At 35.8% G+C, this 20,608-nt stretch overlaps 1 protein-coding gene across 1 annotated transcript; it reads left to right on the top strand.

Moving 5' to 3' along the window:
* Positions 1-4,664: 4,664 nt before the first annotated feature.
* LOC126969422 (ecdysone oxidase-like) lies at positions 4,665-10,941 on the top strand. The gene is made up of 4 exons (XM_050814828.1): positions 4,665-4,797; positions 7,369-7,505; positions 8,542-8,672; positions 9,311-10,941. Exons 1-4 carry the CDS (start codon positions 4,730-4,732, stop codon positions 10,862-10,864), a joined length of 1,890 nt encoding a protein of 629 aa, XP_050670785.1. The 5' UTR covers positions 4,665-4,729; the 3' UTR covers positions 10,865-10,941.
* Positions 10,942-20,608: the final 9,667 nt, after the last annotated feature.

Genomic DNA, 20,608 nt, shown 5'->3' with positions numbered 1-20,608 from the left:
AAATTCAAATTCAAATAATTATATTCAAAATAGGATGTGACATCACTTATTGAAAGTCAAAAACTACCACCCAATCCAAAACGATGATCTTAGACCTGAGAAGAATGGGCGCAACAAACTCAGCGTGCAGGCTTTCGTCCAAAAAATATGTTTACAGACTAATATTGTACAATAAATAAACTTGTCATTTAATAGCCTGATCGCTTCACCCCCAATCTGTGGTATCATTAATAAAGTCATTTATGTTATAGTAAACTTTACCACACAAACGTTTTTTAACAATTCTTTTGAATAACGTATCACTTTTGGTTTGGACATTTTCTGGGATCTTGTTATACAAATGATTTAAGTTTTCTTTAGTGTTAATTCCGCCAATATTTGTTTTTAAAACAATTCGACACGTGCACGAGACTCGTGCCAGATTTTGGCAAGACAACACGTCCTGAGGATGCCTCGTGTAGAGGCGAAACACCTAAGCCGCAAAGTAACGCCTAATTCAATAAATTTTCTGGGATCTTGTTGTAAAAGCATATGCATCGCCCCACAAAAGACTTACTAACTCGACTTAGCCGAGTAGTAGGCATTATATGTTTATGTCCGTTCCTGATTTCAATTTCACAAATTCACTTATGTGCCTATGAATATACATTACATTATCAAGAGTATATTGAGAAGCAACAGTCAAGATGTTAATTTCTTTCAATTTTGCTCTCAATGATTCTTTAGGACCTCGGTTATAAATACTATGCCCTTTTTCTCTCGGTCAAATATAATACATTTCTCATAATTTTAAATAATTTCTTATTAACTATGAAATGCTATAATTATTACTTTTACATTTATATTGTATATTGTTGATGAAATTTGTTGTTGATGTCCCTTCAATTTTTCTCCCGTCTATTTCAATATTTTTTTCTAATTTAATAATGTTTTAATATTAATTTTCTAAAACTTATGTGATGCGCTGTTTATGTCTGTTTTGTTACTTTATCTTGATTTGTATCTATAATTTAAGTGGCACCTAAAGAATATTAGCTAGTTATTAGAAATTGTATTGGTGCTCACCCTAATAAATAAATTTGAAACACATTATGAGATTCGAATAAGGATCGATTATGAAAAATTATTCATGTAAGAAGGTTGCAACTTTTCCAAAAATATAAAATTCGAAATTCGACTTTCCTTTTTGCGAATCAAGCTGCTGCCTCGTTTGTTATCATTCTAAGTTATTAAAATAATCCTTCCATGTTTATGGCATTTATATATTTTTTTTATTGTTTTGTAACATTTGTACTGTTATTTTTTATTTTATTCATATAATATTAATTGTTCATTCTATTGTATTTGTAAAATATTTGGTGGCAGTTTTCGCAAATAAAGATTATTATTATTAGTATAATTAATAATTTACAACATATCGCCCTTAGTACCCAAGCTCAGATAGAATTAACTTTTCTACAACGAGAAAACAAACTCTCCTTCAAACCCTACCCCAAAAATAAGCTACTAATTTGAAATAATTATTAAGCATGGGAGATTTGCGTAGTAACAAGTTCTAGAGTCAGACATTCGAAGTAAAGCCAGTTTACGTACATATAAAATGCTATCTTGTTTCATTTAACAAAAACTACGAACGTCGTTTAATTGAAATTGAAATGAATTTTTTACTAGGAGTATGTGAATTATTTAAAGGTAAATAAATAGCCTCGAAACAGTGCTGAGGTAAGAATTATTTAATCAACTATAATGTCGATAGAATTCAAAGCAATATAATTCAAAGCAATTTATTGTGTTATCAGTATATCATGATTTGGTTTTACTGGTAATATGTTCATTTATATTTTAATAATATTTTATTAAAACATCAATAAAAATTTTTTGTTTAAATAATATTTTGAGGTGGCGAGAAAATTGCTTGCTTTGCCCACTATTTCAGCAGTGTTTCTGTGTAACGATTTTTTTTTTATTTACACCAGTGTATTGGTTTTAGAAAATTCGGCGTGATCTCAGCTTAATTTTATAGTTATCTATAAATGAAACCGCAACCAATGTCCCTCTCTTATCTACAATAATACTTCTCTGTATCATCATCATCACCTCAGTTGGAAGACGCTCACTGCTGGACGAAGGCCTCCCCCAACGATTTCCACGACGATAGATCCTGCGCTGCCCTCATCCAACGCCTTCCAGCGATCTAGACCAGATCGTTGGTCCATCTTGTGGATTATCATTAGTATCCATCATCATCTCCATCTCATCTTCATCTTCTCTGTATACCTAGATGTAAGTCGAATTTGTATGAAATTTAAGTTACCAATATGAAAAAGACCAATGTAAGGTAAAAAAAAAAAATAATTCACTCTCTAATGTGCGGAATCTTTTGTCTTCACATTTTTATGTTCATTGCGTAACGCACTGGGCAATAATGCTGCAGATGAACTATCCGAAAGGCGATCCGAAGCTGTAGCATATGGACCGGAGCCATTGCTATCCGTACCTCAGGCTCAAATTAAAAAGTGACTGCGAGAAACAACGGAACATTTCAACTAACAGAATTGAGAAACAGCAAAGGATGCAGTCAAATAAAGAATACGGCTCCGGTGCCCTCAAAGAGGTTCGCCCGCAACCTGATAAGACTACACAGGGACAATATACGTACAATTGTGCGTGTATTCACAGGTCACTGTCCCTTGAACAAAGATCTATCTATCACAGGTGTAACAGACAGCCCTTTGTGCAGATGATGCATGGAGTGCAGGAGTGTGGCCGTACAACGGACATAAATACTCCAATCACCAGCATCGCTTCCGGATGCTTGCAGAAATGTAAAAAGACTGCTAGAGTTCTGGAATGATCTGGGCCGGTTGCAGTAAGAAGACAAACAAAACTCTCGAAAGATTCCACTCAGGATCCTCAAATGCTGTATACATCATCGTATCAGGTGACAAATCCTGTATATACGCGTACGAACCCGAAACAAAAAACCAGTTGTAAATTTAAATTTCGAGTTTGGGTATTCAAAAATGGGTTAAAGCCAACAAAAATTGTTCGTTCACGGAGTGTTGCAAAAAAAATGGTGGCCACGTTTGTCTCCAAAACTGGCCATGTTGCGACTATTCCTCTTGAGGGACAAAGAACGGTTAATGCAGAATGGTATGCTAGCATTTGTTTGCCACAAGTCGTTTCTGAACTCCGTAAAGAGAACTGCAACCGCCGCATCATCCTCCATCACGACAATGCGAGTTCTCACACCGCGCACAGAACAAAAGAGTTTTTAGAGCAAAAAAACATAGAATTATTAGACCATCCGCCGTACAGCCCCGAAATTCCGTAAAATAAAGAATTAATTGCGTGGTCAGAGATTTTCAGTGTGGTGTCATTAGGAAAATCGTTTATGCTATAAGAACCTTTTCCACACACACGTTTTTTAACAATTCTTTTAAATTTCGTAACACATCTGTTTTGTACATTTTCTGGGATCATATTGTAGAAGCATATACATCACCCAACAAAAGACTTACTAACTCGACCCAACCGAGTAGTAGGCATAACAAGTTTATGTTTGTTCCTCGTGTCAACATTATGAATGTCACAATTTCTAGAAAATTCCTCAATACAGAACATTATCAAAAATGTATTGAGAAGCAACAGTCAAATTCCCTCTTCTGCAGCACAAAGATGGTATTAATATCGGCCGCACTGCCCCATAACAATAGACCATAGGACATAATACTATGAAAATAACTAAAGTATACTAATCTCGCCGTATCTATGTCAGTTAACCGTCTTATTTTCTTAACCGCATATGCTGCAGAACTAAGCCTATTCGCCAATCCTTCAATCTGGGGGCCCCACTGCAATGGAAATTGGAATCAAGAGTAATGCCAAGAAATACAGCAGATTCCACTGGTTTTACCACCTCTCCTTTTAATAAAATATTCGCATCTACATTTTTGACATTTGGCGCGGTGAATTTAATATATTTGGTTTTATTACTATTTAACAATAAATTATTGGCGCTTAACCAGTACACGATGTCAGATAGAGCATTGTTTACTTCTTCATATAAAACTTGGCTTCGTTTCACTTTGAATATAAGTGAAGTGTCATCCGCAAACAATACCACCTTGTGTTTTTTTTTCTACAAGGTTAGGTAGATCATTTATATAGATTAGGAAGAGGAACGGTCCAAGAATAGACCCTTGTGGTACCCACATACCACATACCGAGAAGAGTCCCAGGAGATCTCCTGCCATTCACCTCGTTCTCTGAATCCTATTATTTAAATATGAGATCAGAAGATCGAGTGCAGATCCTCGTATACCATAGTGACATAGCTTCCTGACCTGCGTTGAATTTTGAACACAATTAAAAGCCTTAGATAAATTACGGAAGATACCAAGTGCATTCTGTGATTCCTCCTAGGCCTCAAAAATATTTCTGATGAGTTCAACAACTGCATCCGTAGTCGAGCGTCCCCTAGTAAATCATAAAGTTGTGTCACTTCCTTGATTCCTGAAAATTTCAGTGCCGCCCTCGTATTAGCTTGTAAATTTAAATTTTGTGTCTAATATAAATATAAAATATTGCAAACATCACTACTAAATACTTATCATAATTGATATTATGTCGCATGTAGCTATTTAATGATATAATATGTAATTTCAAATTAACTTCAAACGAACAACTTCTAACATTAGTATAGTACATTTTTCTATGCTGCTCAAATATGAGCGTGTACTACTTTTTCTTGCTTTGTGTTATATTTGTGGTACATCCAAATCATGTTATTTGTAGGTGAGTATATTATAACTTTTACAAAAATGACTTAAACGCCGTTATAACTTCTTAGATGTGGTACTAAACTATAATTTCAGTACTGGCACAGTCATAGATATAAAAATCAGCAGGTAGGGAAGGAAGAAGACAAGCAATAAGTGCTATTCCTAGCGGGATAACTGTCGCCCTATGTATACATACATTACATGAGAATATTAAGGGAATGTGCAGAAATTATGTGCAAAATTAAATTTCTAATAAATTAAGAATTTAATATGTCTAGCTCATAGTGGGGACCAGGGTGCCATTTCTTATCTGAAGCAGCGGCTAAGACGGCTGACTAAAGTGCCAAGGGATATCAACAAAGCCCGTTGGAAGAATCTGGCAAGGCAAGGTTGTATTTCCTCTTCTCAACTTTGCAATTCAGATCCTAGATGACCAGCGCTGCAGCCCAGGTTCGATTAGCCTGTTTTTGCAATCAACTGCTGCTCTATCTGACGAATTTAACTAGTAAAATGGCTGTGATATGCCGCTGTTCTGTTCTGTTCAGCGTGGTATGAAAATATCCATGCCCTGAGTCTCACAGGCCACTGAAATGGGATCACCTAAAGGGAAACAAATTCTGCCCCAATCTGCTGACTTGTAGTACCAATCGCGGCGAGTCACTTGTGTTCTCAGATTGGTACTACACTTATATCTTTGGGTAATTAATGGTGGGAAATCCTTAAAGAGGTCTTGAGAAGTGTCTCCTGAATGTGGACAGTTGCAACATAACATTCGTTGCAAATGTCCACATTAAGCGTGGAGTGAGGTGCCACGTTGTTTACACGTTTTTCCTCGGTGGTGACAGTACTTCTTACTGTGCCCTCCAGAATACGAGTAAGCATGAGGGCAACGATTCCCCAACTCTGGCAGAGCCGTTAGCCCCCTAGAGTATTGTGGTAGAATGATAGAGGATAGGGAGGAATGGGTGCCGGTTGTCGACACTAACCTGTACGAAACACAGCGGCGCTAGGCCACCAGTCAAGTCTGGCACGGTTCTAGTGTCGTCGTAAGTTAGGAGCGTGACTCTCTTATATCGAAAATCATCTGAGTGAAATTCTTGGGCCTGAAACTATCCCTATTCTTTTACGCCCCGGTACAGCACAGGGATTTTAGAAAATAATATTGATGAAATGTAATATTTTATATGGTACTGTTACAGGCTTTTGAAGAGTTTCCCTAGTCAGATATAGTGACATTTCAATTGATACTTAATCACTACATAGTTACTGGTTTTACTTTGGCCCGTATTTAGTATAATTTGTGGAATATCGATAAAATTAATTTAGTACAACTATCAATCTTCTTATTCATAAAAACACCAACCGCTTATTGAATCGATTTTATGATATTAAGACAAAACTGTTTGTTATTATTACTGATATTGTTAAGAGGACGGGTTAAGGGAAACATTTTCTCGACTTTTCTACTTCTTTTTAAGTGAAACGTCCTGCCCATTATAATTCAGTTCCGCTTAGGTTTCTTAATTGACCCCAAAATTCTGATCGGTATCGCATTAACATTAGATGGATAGACATGAGGTCATAATCAGTAATTTTAATACGGCGTCTTTCAAACCAAAATACAAATATACAAAACCTTGCACATTACGGCATCATATCAGAAAATGGCGTCGCAGTCGCATGTATCGATTGTTACTTGAGGTATTCGACTCAAAAAAAATCTCAAAAAAAAATCTGAACTTTAAAGTTCAAGAGAGGACTGTCCATTATGATTGAAAACTGCTCGAGTGCAATCATACATATCTTCGAAAACCAGCGAAACCCACGACCCTCCTATCGGTTATTTAATGATGCATTGGTACTATTAACACGCTGGACGAAGAAAAATTATATTCTGAACATACTTCTTCAATTAAATGGACTCTTGAAGTTAGCAAAAAGACATTGAAGAATATACTTACATTTTTTCCACTGTACTCATCATCACCCAGAAGACCACTGCTGGGCAAAGGCCTTCCCCAAAGATTGCCATGACGATCGTTCCTGCGCTGCCATCATCTAACCTAGCGATCTTGACCAGATCGTCGGTCCATCTTGTGGTCGTACCAACACTACGTTTTCCGGTACGTGGTCGCCATCAAGGACTTTACTGTCCCAACGGCCATCTGTGCGTCGAGCTATGTGCACTGCCCACTACCACTTCAGTTTCGCAAACACCTGCACATGAACAAGATGTTCAGCTGATAGTAATTGATACGCCCTGCCCATTAGAATTCGGATTCTTGAAAAACCCAAAAATTCTGAGCGGTACTACAATTGTACACGTCATATACTCGTAAGATGTTAAGTCTTATTTGCCTAGTAATTTCACTAGCTACGTCGCCCTACAGACTGAAACATAATAATGCTTACACATTACTGCTTCACGGCCGAAATAGGCCATAATATAGCTGGCGTCCTGTGCAAGGAAGCCAACTGGTAAAAGTAGTTTTACTTTAGTTTAGGTTGGCACTACAGCTAATTAAATAAATCAGTGAGTTTCCAAGACAGCAGTTATTACATATTAATATCGCATGTTTTGCAGCCAAACATACAATGATACAGAATGCCCAAAAATTACCCCTGGATCGGCATCTTCCACCTTCACTGCTGCACTGAAGTATTTTGCAGGAGAGCAATGCAATGTTTACAGTGATCTCCATCCCAAGTCAGAAGTTAATGGTAAGTTATTAGTTAAACAAGTATGCATTATGAAACTCATTTAAAGGCTTCAAAATCATTAAATGGCTTTCATTGTTATGTAAATCAGCGTTATAATTAATAAATTGATGCTATTTATACATACATTCTTTTAAGATATTATGTCTAATATATAAAATTCTCGTGTCGCGATGTCTGTTAACAAACCTTTTTATTAATTTGCCAAATACAACGTTTGCCGGGTCAGCTAGTAACATTAAGATTTCTTTAGTTATTTCATACAAAATGATGCTCAAAGACATCTAGTTAGGTCCATTCCAGACTAGCATCTTAAAATAGAAAATTTTTTTGAATACCTATTCTTATAAAATTGCATTTAAAATTAATTTATTTATTGAATCAATCTGAGAAAGAGGTAAACAAAAATGAATTCAGCTGAATAAAAGTCTTAAAATATAAAATCACCAATTACTTTAAATTAATAAGTAAGCAACTATTTTCAAGCTCATTTATGTTACGTGTTACTTTAAGTTACAATTTATTCTATGAATTGTTAAAAAACGTTAGTGTGGTAAATAAATGACTTTCTTAATCATGCCACAGATTGGGAATGGAGCGACCGCGGTCAGGCTATTAAATAATTAGTTTAATTGAACAATATTACTTTGTAAACATATTTTCATGATTATAAAAAAAGCCCGCTAAGTTTGTTGAGCCCATTCTTCTCAGGTTTGAGGCATTCGTTTTGGAATAGGTGGTAGTTTTTGACTTTCAATAAGTGATGTTACATTCTAATTTGAATTAGAATTTGAGATATCTTATTGCATTATCTTTATTTGTAATCAATATCATGATTAAAATCAAGATGTAGAAAGTCGATTTGAATGTTGCGATATTATGTCTGGCTTTTTGTTATCACAAAGATGAAATTTATTTTTCGTTGTCGTGATTCATGAGATTAACATTTTACTTATAAAAATTTGGTAATTTATATCAACGATGTGGCAATTGCTTGGTTGGCTTAGTATGATAAATGAGATATGTTTAATGTTTGTAGATCATGAAGAATTCGATTTTATAATTGTTGGCGCTGGAACTGCTGGGTGTATTGTAGCAAGACGTCTTGTAGATCAAAATTTCAATGTTTTACTTCTTGAAGCTGGTTCAGACCCACCTGTCGAAGCAAAGGTGATTGTTATTATTTGATAATAGATAGATAAGATATAAAAATATTTCTACCAGTAATTTATTTATTTATTCATGTATAGGAAACAAACAGTATTAGAATAATAAATATTAACAGAACTTAAAACTCACACTTTCACAATTGAAGTTTCCAAAAATTATGCTACACTTTTAGTTAAAAGGTAACTATAAAAACAATAACAAATTTACAAAGAATCACTAAGTCATATAAGTTACACAATACTGTACACTCCTATTATACAGTACTAAAATGAGTTAAGGATTCAGAAAAAAATATATATCATATTATACTTCCTAAATGTATTTTATTTTGTCGGAAACTATAAATTACATAATTATATTAAGTTTGCTGCATATTATAAAGAAACATACACAAAATATGTTTTAAAATTATATAATTTCCCAAAAAAACAATAACGAAATCTGTTGGCAGTACAATCAACCTATTTATTCTGTTATTAATATAAGAACTACCCTTTCATAGACGATTTAAGGACGCGCCACCAATTATCTTTCAGTAAGATTATTTCACTGTGTTCGATTGTGTGCAACATATTCACACTGGACACTTAGTTAAAATATCACATCATTTTGATTTCTACCTCAATGATTTGTTTCAGATTCCTAATTTGGTCACCTCAATTTATAAGACGAAATATGACTGGCAGTATTCAACTGTTAACAATGGTCGAACAAGTCAAGCACTGATTAATGGAAATACGTACTGGCCTCGTGGAAAAATGCTTGGTGGTAGTCACCAACTAAATATGATGTTCTACTACAAAGGAGCAGCACATGACTATAAGTCTTGGGAAGAACTCGGTAATAATGAATGGAGCGAACAAAACATTAAAAAATTTTTCAAGAAAGCAGAGAGCTTACAAAGTCAAAAATTACTAAATAATAATGAAATAAAAAATTTCTATGGTCTTGATGGTCTTCAAGTCATAAATACAGTAAATTTTACATACGATCACATTATTGACAAAGTACTTGAGTCATTTCAAGAAATAGGAATAGAAAATAAAGAAGAGATAAATACTGCAAATTTAAGTGGATCGAGTAGAAGTACAGTGACAGCTGCAGATGGCACCAGAAAAACTACATACGCCATGTACGTAGAGCCAATAATATCAAGAAAAAATTTCAAATTGATAAGTCAAACATACGTGACGAAGATATTAATTAATGATATGAAAGCTAATGGTGTGGCAGTTAATATTGATGGAAAAAATATGACTTTTAATGCTAAATTAGAAGTTATTTTAAGCGCGGGTTCAATTAATACACCCCATTTGCTAATGCTTTCAGGTGTGGGTGACAAAAAACATTTAGAGTCAAAAAATATTAAATGTAAAGTCGACCTGCCGGCGGTCGGTCAAAACTTACAGGACCATGCGGCGGTTGGGATCCCTATAATGCTGGACCTACCACCTGGCACATCAGAAAGGGACACAAATTTTGACGTTATTAAATATTTATACAACCGTACTGGGTACCTAGCCCAGTTAAGCGTAACAGATATAGGTGCTTTTTATTCACATAATAATCTCTCTTACCCGGAATTTCAAAACGTACTTTCTGTAGTAAATAATCCATTGCGACTCAGCTTTTTAAGCTATAAAGATGTTATGATGAAGTCATTAATACAACAGGCTCAAAATCGTTCAACTTATGTATTTGAAGTCGTTTTACTGCATCCTTACTCCCGCGGATCAATCACATTAAATTCTTCAAATCCGTATGATTATCCTATAATAGATGCAAATTATTTTGGAGAAGCGCGAGATTTGAAATTAATTACACAAGGTATTAAAATATTAACCAAAATAATAAAAACGGACTATTTCAAGTCTAATAACGCGTTTCTTCCGAGATTGAAATGGCCTGATTGTGATAAATTTAAATTGGATAGTGCAAATTATTGGAAATGTATAGCAAATAATACAGTCACTACAATTTATCACCCTGTTGGAACATCAAGTATGGGCCCCGACCCTAAGAAGTTTGTAGTTGATCAACGACTTCGAGTGCACCAAATAAACAATTTAAGAATAATTGATGCAAGCATTATGCCAAATATCACAAGCTGTAACACAAATGGACCGACTATAATGATTGCTGAAAGAGGCTCTGATTTTATCATTAAAGATCACCTTAAATATAAGAATTAAATTTTGTGTTGAATCTCTCCTTTGGATCCTACAGTTTTATTTAAAAAAAAATATAAATAAACATTTAAATTGTAAAACTACTTGTTTATCTTGTACAAAAGTTCAATTCCCTTGTGATCGATGATGTGACTTTTGAGCATTTTTTGAAGTGGTAATTTGGAAACTTCACCGGAATAACTAAAATTATATAAAGATAGACCTTTAATTAAGTAGCATATTGAGATATGTGAGAATTATACGGAAATATGGGTCTTCTTGGTGTAATAACGTCTATTACCTATCAACCTATTCATCATCAGTTTAAGTTAATAGATTGATTAAGGAACTAGGATTTTAAAAATCAAATGGCACCTACAAGATTCTTTTAGCAACCAAAAGGGGCTCTTGTTATTTAAAATTTAATACGCACATTAAAAAAATGTAATGTTGATTAATTATATACCTATAGGTACATAAACGTGATAATGTAGTTTGGATATTATTCAAAACATGATAGCCGTTTGTTTAGTATTTACCAAGTGTTTATTTAAGTTTTATTTATGACCTTTTTAAATCTTTAAATATTCTTTACACATACTCCATAACCAAAGCCTTAATTATAATTATACAGGAAAGAAATTTTTATGTCTGCAATCGATATGCTCTCATGAGCTGAAATTTATTATAAAAAAGAAAGATTGAAGTTGTTTCTATGGCAATACTTTACATTTATTGTTCTGGGACAAATGTTGTTAAAGAATTTAGGTACTTGAGCCACATTTTCTTTGGTCTTCAAGGGTGCTCGCTAAGTCGAACGTACCTACTAGATGAAGGGCACTTGCAGTGGGAAGCGACATGTTCGCTCGATAAGTATCATTATTAAGGTTATGTTTATAATATTGCATAGCAATTTAGATTAGAAAAACGTAGCTTATATAATTGAAACTGCTAGTCCCTTCCAAGTTCTAGTTATGTATAAATAAATATAAGTAACTAGATTATATTATTAACAATATTGGCAAATATGGAACAATATTTTAATTATAATATTTAGATTTTTTTTTATGGAATCTGCTTATCAAATGGGAAAAATATAAAAAAATATAAGTTATCCATGTATTTATTCACTATCGTTTAATAATTTGCGCTCAAGTACACTTTATTAAAACTCCATCGACTCCACTCCAGTTGCGTTATTGCATCAGTAGTGCTTTGAGTCTCCAATCAGGTTGCATCACATCACGGCATTTGAATGAACACTTCCCAAAACAGTTACTTTGAATTTGAAAGCTAGTGGTAATTGATTTACTATACCACTGCCACTTGTCAGTAGACGGGGGGGACAGTGACTAAAATACTGAGTCTATCAAGTTATATAAGTTATGGAGGGTGCGTAGATAAAGTATGGCGCTGTATGGCGGTAGCAAGAACTGCTATGGATAAATTGATAAAAATATGGAAGAACAGAAACATAACAAAAGCTACGAAAATCCGGCTCGTCAAAACACTTGTTTTCCCATATTTTTGTATGACGTGGACTTTGCGACAACTCAAGAAAAAGAATATTGATGCTCCGCAGATGTGGAAAAGTGATGAATGCTCGTGGGGCGAATCACAACTGCCCCAAGAGATGTTACTTCGTGATGACCACGACCGCTCTGCCACGAGTGGTGAAGTTATAATATGAAAGATACACGATATTATGACGCATGTAATATTCGTGACGTCACAAGTGACTTCATGTATGACCGGATGTTGGCTCTACTGGCAATCTTCATGCCAGCTGACATTCCTTTAACTGCTTTACCAGAAAGTGGTATGATGAGTTCGAAAAGATATTCGTAAAATTGTTATTTTGAATATATCGAGATTTCGAAAGATTTTTATAATATATATTGGTTTTGAGAAGAGAATAAGAAAATGGTTTTAAAATGAATGAATATTCATACGTGGCTGGTAAGAACTATTATTACTATGTTATATTAGGCAAACCTGCCAGCAAAACAAAACCGAGACTTACCTTTTTTTTTAAGTATTGGTGCTTCGTTAACGTGAGGGTCGAGCATAACTAGTTTTAAGCCATAAACACATGATTGGATTTGGTACGGCCGAACCATTGGACACGGTCCGGTAGAGGATCATATTCGATGGTATGTCGCATCGTCTATTGCACACAATTTTTCTTTTAACCATCCGGGCTGGGTACGGCTCGGAAGAGTACGAAGGCGGACCCATAGGTGCGAGGCGCCCACCCACGCTCACCGGACCGTCCGATGGTCCAGCCGCACCAAATCCGACTATGTGTTTAGGCTGCTAGATATAATCTATAAATTTGTCCTATTTTGTACTGTACTATCCTGATAGTTCAGGATAGTACAAAATAGGACAAATTTATCGATATCGAAAAGAGAGAGAGAGAAAGTGATAAGATATTTAAACGGTGTTAAATGTGGTGTTGTTGAAGTTAACTCAAATTGGCAAGAGGCTCACGGCGTGGCAAGTGGTGACGCAACCGCATAGACATCTGCAACATCAGGTGTCAAGAGATGTGTTGCCAGCCTTTAAGGTGGGAGTAGATGCAAGACTCGTTGTCTTAATTTGTTTACTACGAAAAAACTTTGTTTATTTATTTCGAAAACTTCAGTTTCAATTATATTCTTGATATAAACATATTATTAAGTTTTTTAATCTACCACCAGTTTAATGGTTTGAAATTCGAAGTTGGAATAGTTATTAACATAGATTACGTCATTCGATTGAAAGTCAACTTGAATAGGGGATATTTCGAATGTATTTGATTCCTTACAATTCCGCACAATATGTTACGCAGTAACCATAAAAAAGCACAAGCATAGCAGCCAGGCGAAGCTTCGAGTGTTTCTGGAAATTGAACTTCTATTTTGATATTCATATTAGTGCTATTGGAGATTATAGTGGCAGCCTAGCATTGCTTGCGGCTTCACATTAGCAGGATAGCACATAACGTGCCCAATCAACAAATAATGGTTCAAATTGTCATTCTAGGATACAAACAAAGCCATGTTTTGTTTTATCATGTATTTAAATGCCAATATATTAGGTTAGGTTTAAGTATGAAATTGCCCATTTGTACTGAAAAATTAAAATAAGTTTTTTTTTTTAAATTTAATTTTTAAAGGTTGGTCATTTATGACATTTCCGATAGAACTGTGGTGATTTACATTCGGCAAACTGTGTGAAAGCACTATCTACTGCCTCCTGAGATGAAAACTTTTTATCACGTAGAAAATTATCAAAATCACGAAAAAAATTGTAGTCCGTTGGAGCAAGGTCTGGCGAATACGGAGGGTGACGAATGGTTTCTAATTGCAGTTGCTGTAAAGTAAAAAAGGTTTCTCGTGCTGTATGAGGTGCCGCGTTATCATGGAGCAATAATCGTCAAGATCTATTCATGAGTCGCGGCTGTTTTTTTGCTAGTTATGCTATCATTGTTCGCAGTCCGGCACAGTAGACATCTGCCGTTATTGCTTGACCAGATCGGAGAAAGCTATAGCGAATAACACCATGCTGACACTACCAAACAGTTACCATTACCTTTCTATTGGTAAAGCAATTGTGGACACTGTTCCGTCGGCTGACCTGGTGCAGACAAAGCATTTTTCGCTTATAGATATCGTAAAGAATCCACTTTTCATTGCATGTCACAATTTGATCCAATTCCTATTACTTTATTTTTGTATCGATTCAACTATATAACACAAGTTTCAAAACGCGTTTCAGATCAGCCAAAACATGAGGCACCCATTATTCATATTTTTCTATTTAATTAATTTGACGCAAATGAGTCAAATGTTAAACCACGCCGCTAATTCCTGGGTAGTTTGGCTCGGGTCGGCAATCTCTTTCAATTAGTTGTTATTCACCTGTGTGTCTTCCACGTGGTTCGTTCTTCAAATCAAAGTTTCATCACGAAAGCGTTTAAACCAAAATCACATGGTGCGTTCATTAGCAGTCCCGTCTCCAAACGCAACATTGATATTACGAGCTGCAGAAATGCCGCGTTAGTTTCGTGCCGGAACTCGTATTAAAAAATAACTCGAGTTTTCGAAGTATCCATTTTCTTGTCTAAGCTGAATAAAAAAAAAACAACTTAAAGTTGATAATCGAATATTGCACATTTTTTAAAAGAAGAACTACATAGGTACCATGTGAGAAAAGTTTCAATTAAAAATCTCTCATGAAGAAAAACTCAATCCATAAAGATTCTATGTAAATTCAAAGTACCTATTACAATAAAACGGCAATTTCATATATTAGCCCCTTTTTTATTAGATTTAAGTCTAATAAACAGTGAGAATACAAACAAGACAATGACATCAAGACGTGCCTTAAGATTATGATTTGTATAATATATTTTTGTTTTATTTAATATTTAGTATTTGATAGTAAGCAAGTATTGTATGAAAGCAAATAATATATTTAGGAAAGCCAACTTTATAGCGAGAGGCAAAATAAATGAGAACGGACTATATAACTGAACTAATGGTTAAAATATACCTGGATAGACCTGGATTGTATATTCTGACAGACGCATGGATTAATGTTATTCATTTATCACCGGACTGACACTAATGACTGATGATAATATACGCAAACCAAACACAAACAACCGAACATAAATAATAGGATTAACGGTATTGTAACATAAATCGTTTTTATTTTAAATGTTCTGTATTCAAAGTCAGTGGTAGCGATAAGGCTATTCAATGGTATTTCTTTATCAAGGTAGAATTTTAAATATCTTATTGAACATCAAAACCAAAGAGGATGTAAATACTTTTTGGTACGTAATAAGAGGCAGGACTGCCTAGCTTAGAATTGAAATTTAGCTTAGTATGAAACGTGCAGTCAATTGACATAATTTTCAAATAGTAGTAATTACAGTATGGCGACTGGCGACAAAGTACAATCCTGCTAAGTTTGAAAGCGAACAGTTGCTTAAATGTAGTTGATTTTTACTATCTCCTTTTTCCTTTTTTAAGAAGATTTTAGCCTTCATCTGTCAATCTGTCAACGACTGCACGTTTCATACAATCGAGTAAATCGCTTTTTTGAGAGTTTCGTTAAGCTGGTCAAAACTACCACTCGTTAGAAAAATTATTCTTCAGAAGAAACTCAGGGGATTTTTCCTTGTTGTTATAAATTTTGCTACCATAATAAATTTATAATCAGAAAGGAGAAACTACCCTTTAGGTAGTTTCTCCATCCCCATTCTTTTAGAAATAAATTATGAGTAAAATATAAAAAAAATTACAGACATTAATAAATACTATTATTTTAACCAGATCGTGTCATATAAATCTTATTAAAACAAGTACGTGCCAAAATCAGTGAGCTCACGGTTCGTTAAGTCAAGGCGGGCTTGCGAGTACAACGGATTTAAAATCGTTTTACTCGAAATGAATCACATGCGAATAACAAGTGTGGTAAACGTAAGGCTTGTACCACATATGTCTTAAAAATAAATTATTACAAGAAGTAATTAGTCAGAAACATTATTTTATGAAATGAGATGAAAATAAAATTATTGTTGCTAATCTTGCACAAATAACAATAATGTGGATTGAAGTTTACGTTGCTAGGTCTAGAATCCTGATTCTTGACGACAAAGGAAAAACACCGCCGACCATCCCGCGGTGTCAGAGCTCTATGCCTGAAGTACAGTTCAGACAAAAAACTGTTAGGCGAGCTCTGTTTTCGTAGGACGTCAGGAAGACGAGCGGGCCGGATGGCATTTCGGATAATGTAACTATGTCATGTATGTAAAAATATTTAGTAAACTCCCTCCAAGCTTACGTGTATTACCGTTCCAACGATTTAAGAAGGATCTTTTTACATGGTTTATAGATAAATGATTTTATTCCATAAATGAAATGCTTACACATTAGATTAAATTAAATTGACTTAAAAAAATATTAATTCTAGTCTTTAAGTAATGACATCAAAATAATAATTATAATTTTAATTGATCTAAGTGCTTAAAATAAAGCGTTTATTAATGTTAAATCAATTATAATAATAAGTTAAATTTTGTAATGAATTAATATTTAATAATAACATTGATACCTTAAAACTATTTACACTCATTGTAACATGTTTTTTAGGAACATAAAGGATTTATGATCTAACGTGTGCCCCGTGTGAAGTGACGCCGGTGCTAGCGCGTTTATTCCGGCACTCATATGCAAAAGGCGTAGTCCCTGACTCATGGAAGTCAGCCCTTGTCCATCCGATTCAAAAAAAAAGGAGACAGTTCGGATCCGGCAAACTACAGGCCTATAGCTATTACCTCCCTGCTCTCCAAAATCATGGAGAGCATAATTAACCGCCAGCTCTTGGTATACCTAGAGGATCACCAGTTGATCAACGGCAGTACGGCTTTTGCCATGTTCGATCGGCAGGTGATCTGCTGGTATACCTAACACATAGATGGGCGGCGGCTATCGAAAGCAAGGGGGAAGGCCTAGCAGTTAGCCTGGCTATAGCGAAGGCCTTTGATCGTGTATGGCACAAGGCGCTTCTCGAAAAATTCCCATCATTTGTCATATCACTGCTCTGCGACAACACTTCCCTTACAGCTTCGCCTAGTATCGGAATTCTGGGTCTCGACATCTCGAGTGATTGTCAATTCCACGGCCATCTGGAGAGCAAAGCAAAATTGGCCTCGAAGAAACTGGGCGTGATAAATAGAGCACGGCAATACTTCAAGCCGGCCCACATTGGCGCACCTCAGCTTGATCAATTTGACCGCGAGAAACGCAGAGCAGCTTGAATTGTAGGGGACCCAGTGCTCTGTGAACGGCTGGATCACTTGGCGTTGCGTAGAGACATCGCTTCATTGTGCGTCCTCTACCGCATTTATCATGGGGAGTGTTCCGAAGAGCTGTTTCACCTAATTCCAGCCGCCAAATTCCACCATCGCACGACACGCCACAAGTTAGGATATCATCCCCACCATCTGGATGTGTGGCAGTCCTCCACAGTGCGGTTTTCAAGGAGCTTTCTTCCACGTACTACAAAGCTGTGGAATGAACTTCCTTGTGCGGTGTTTCCGGGACGATACGACATGGTTACCTTCAAAAAAAGCGCGTACACCTTCCTTAAATGGCCGGCAACGCTCCTGTGATTCCTCTGGTGTTGCAAGAGAATGTGGGTGGTGGTGATCACTTAAAACCAGGTGACTCGTACGAGCGTTTGTCCTCCTTTTCCATAAAAAAAAGAAACACTATTAAGATAACAATGGTATGTGTTTTTTCATGCCAATTAGGGACAAGACGAGCAGGACCTTCATCTGGTAGTAATTGATACGCCCTGTCCATTGCAGTGCTGCTTAGGATTCTTGAAAAACACAAAAATTCTGAGCGGCAATATGTCACCTTGAGAAATGAGATGTCAAGTCTCATTTGCCCAGTAATTTCACTAGCTACCGCGCCCTTCAGATTAAAACACAGAAATGCTTACACATTACTGCTTCACGGCAGAAATAGGCACCGTTGTGGTATCCATAATCTAGCCAACATCCGGAGCAAAGGAGCCTCCCACTGGTAGAATGTTTATTTATGTATCTAGTGTTTAACTTAATACTACAACATGCATTTGCTCCAGACGTACGAGCAATACAGGTACAGGTATATTCTTTACAAGATTTTACGTTTAAGGTTTTAGTATAAGGCCTTTCATTTTGAATTGTTGCCGTACGCGTTATTGCCGCCCGTTCTCTCTGGCGTTCTGTCGTCTTATCTCCGTACCCGCAGGCGAGGATCATAAAATATTATTCGATTAGTCAAAATAATGTATCTAAATGATTTAAGATTGCGATGAACACGAAACTTCCACTTTCGTCAAAAATATTACAATATACTACATAGGCTGCACTAAAAGTATCGTGAATGGAATATTTCCACTGTTCCTGTCATATTAAAATCTTTTTAATTGAAAACTCCTTGATTTAAAAAATCGAATACCATTTATTTATTTAAAAATAGATTCTCGGTCTTGTCACAAGGTCTTGTCAAACTTGTTTAGTCGTTGAGACAATGGAATTGACTCGAGAAAATTCTAGAGCAATGATTTATTATGACGTTCGAAGTGGCTTAACACAAAAACAGTGTGTTGACAGGATGATTTCTGCATTTGGTGATAAAGCCCCATCCAAAACCACAATTTATCGCTGGTTTGCTGAATTTCAACGTGGACGTGTCAAGCTCAGTGATGATCCCCGTCAAGGTCGTCCAAAAACTGCAGTCACCAAAGAAAAAGTTGATGGTGTGCGTAAGCTGATTGAGGAAGATTGACATGTAACATACCGCGACATAATTCAGGTAACTTTAGACATTGGCATGAGTCAAATACAAATAATCTTGCATGAACAATTAGGTGTAAATAAGTTGTTTTCCCGATGGATACCGCATTTGCTCTGTGAAGAGCAAGAAGCGGCTCGCGTTACTTGGTGCGTCAGAACTCTCGAAAGATTCCACGCAGGATCGTCAAATGCTGTAAACAACATCGTATCAGGTGACGAATTCGAAACCCCATACAAAAAACCAGTCACGAGTTTGGGTGTTCGAAAATGAGTTAAAGCCAACATAAATTGTTCGTTCACGAAGTGTTGCAAAAAAAATGTTGGCCAAGTTTGTCTCCAAAACCGGCCATGTTGCAACTATTCCTCTTGAGAGATAAAGAACGGTTAATGCAGAATGGTATGCTAGCATTTGTTTGCCACAGGTCGTTTCTGAACTCCGAAAAGAGAACTGCAACCGCCGCATCATCCTCCATCATGACAATGCGAGTTCTCACACCGCGCACAGAACAAAAGAGTTTTTAGAGCAAGAAAACATAGAATTATTAGATCATCCGCCGTACAGCCCCGACCTAAGCCCTAATGATTTCTATACCCTAAAATAAAGAATAAATTGCGTGGTCAGAGATTTTCATCACCTGAAGAAGCTGTGGACGCCTACAAAACGGCCATTTTGGAGACCCCAACTTCCGAATGGAATGGTTGCTTCAATTATTGGTTCCATCGTATGGAAAATGTGTCAAATTTCGCGAAGAATACTTCGAAAAGCAATAAATACATTTTTAAATAGTAATGTTGTGTCACATCCTTGATTCCCGAAATTTTCAGTGCCACCCTCATATAAAGAAGATTGGGATAATAATGATATTTTCCTACTTATGTCAGGTTTATACGGATGGCTCAGTGGAAAGAGTGCTCGCACGGAACGCATGTGACAGCGGGTTCGAATCCCACAGAGTTCAGAAATTTTGTTTTAATTGTGTAACAATTAATCCCAGTAGTGAGGGTTATCAATTTGAAAAAAGAATTAATTGCTTAGATTAAAATTATAGCGATCACACCCTAAGTTCGTAACAAAGAAAATAGAACTAACACATGGTGGAGCGTTTTGTATTTTCTTATAGATGTTGGTTTGCTAATGTGACGTGAGATATAACAGTCATTTTGTCAGGAATGTCTTGTTTCTTGCACTTTGAAGTATCATCGCAATATATGACTGAATATATTTAAGATCTTAGAAACAGCTGTAAAATTGCTCAATGTATTTAAAGTTATAGTTGACGATATTTTATTATATGATTTATTCTTATTATAAACCGATCCCCACCATCTGGCTGTATGGCATTCCTTCGCAGTGCAGTTTTCAAGGATCTTTCTTCCAAGTACAACCAAGCTGTGAGTTAAGCTTCCTTGTACCGTGTTTCCAG

Source organism: Leptidea sinapis, chromosome 18, assembly GCF_905404315.1.
Source record: "Leptidea sinapis chromosome 18, ilLepSina1.1, whole genome shotgun sequence".
NCBI lineage: Eukaryota > Metazoa > Arthropoda > Insecta > Lepidoptera > Pieridae > Leptidea > Leptidea sinapis.
Note: the sequence above shows the minus strand (reverse complement) of the source record. Positions and strands in the feature narration are given on the sequence as shown.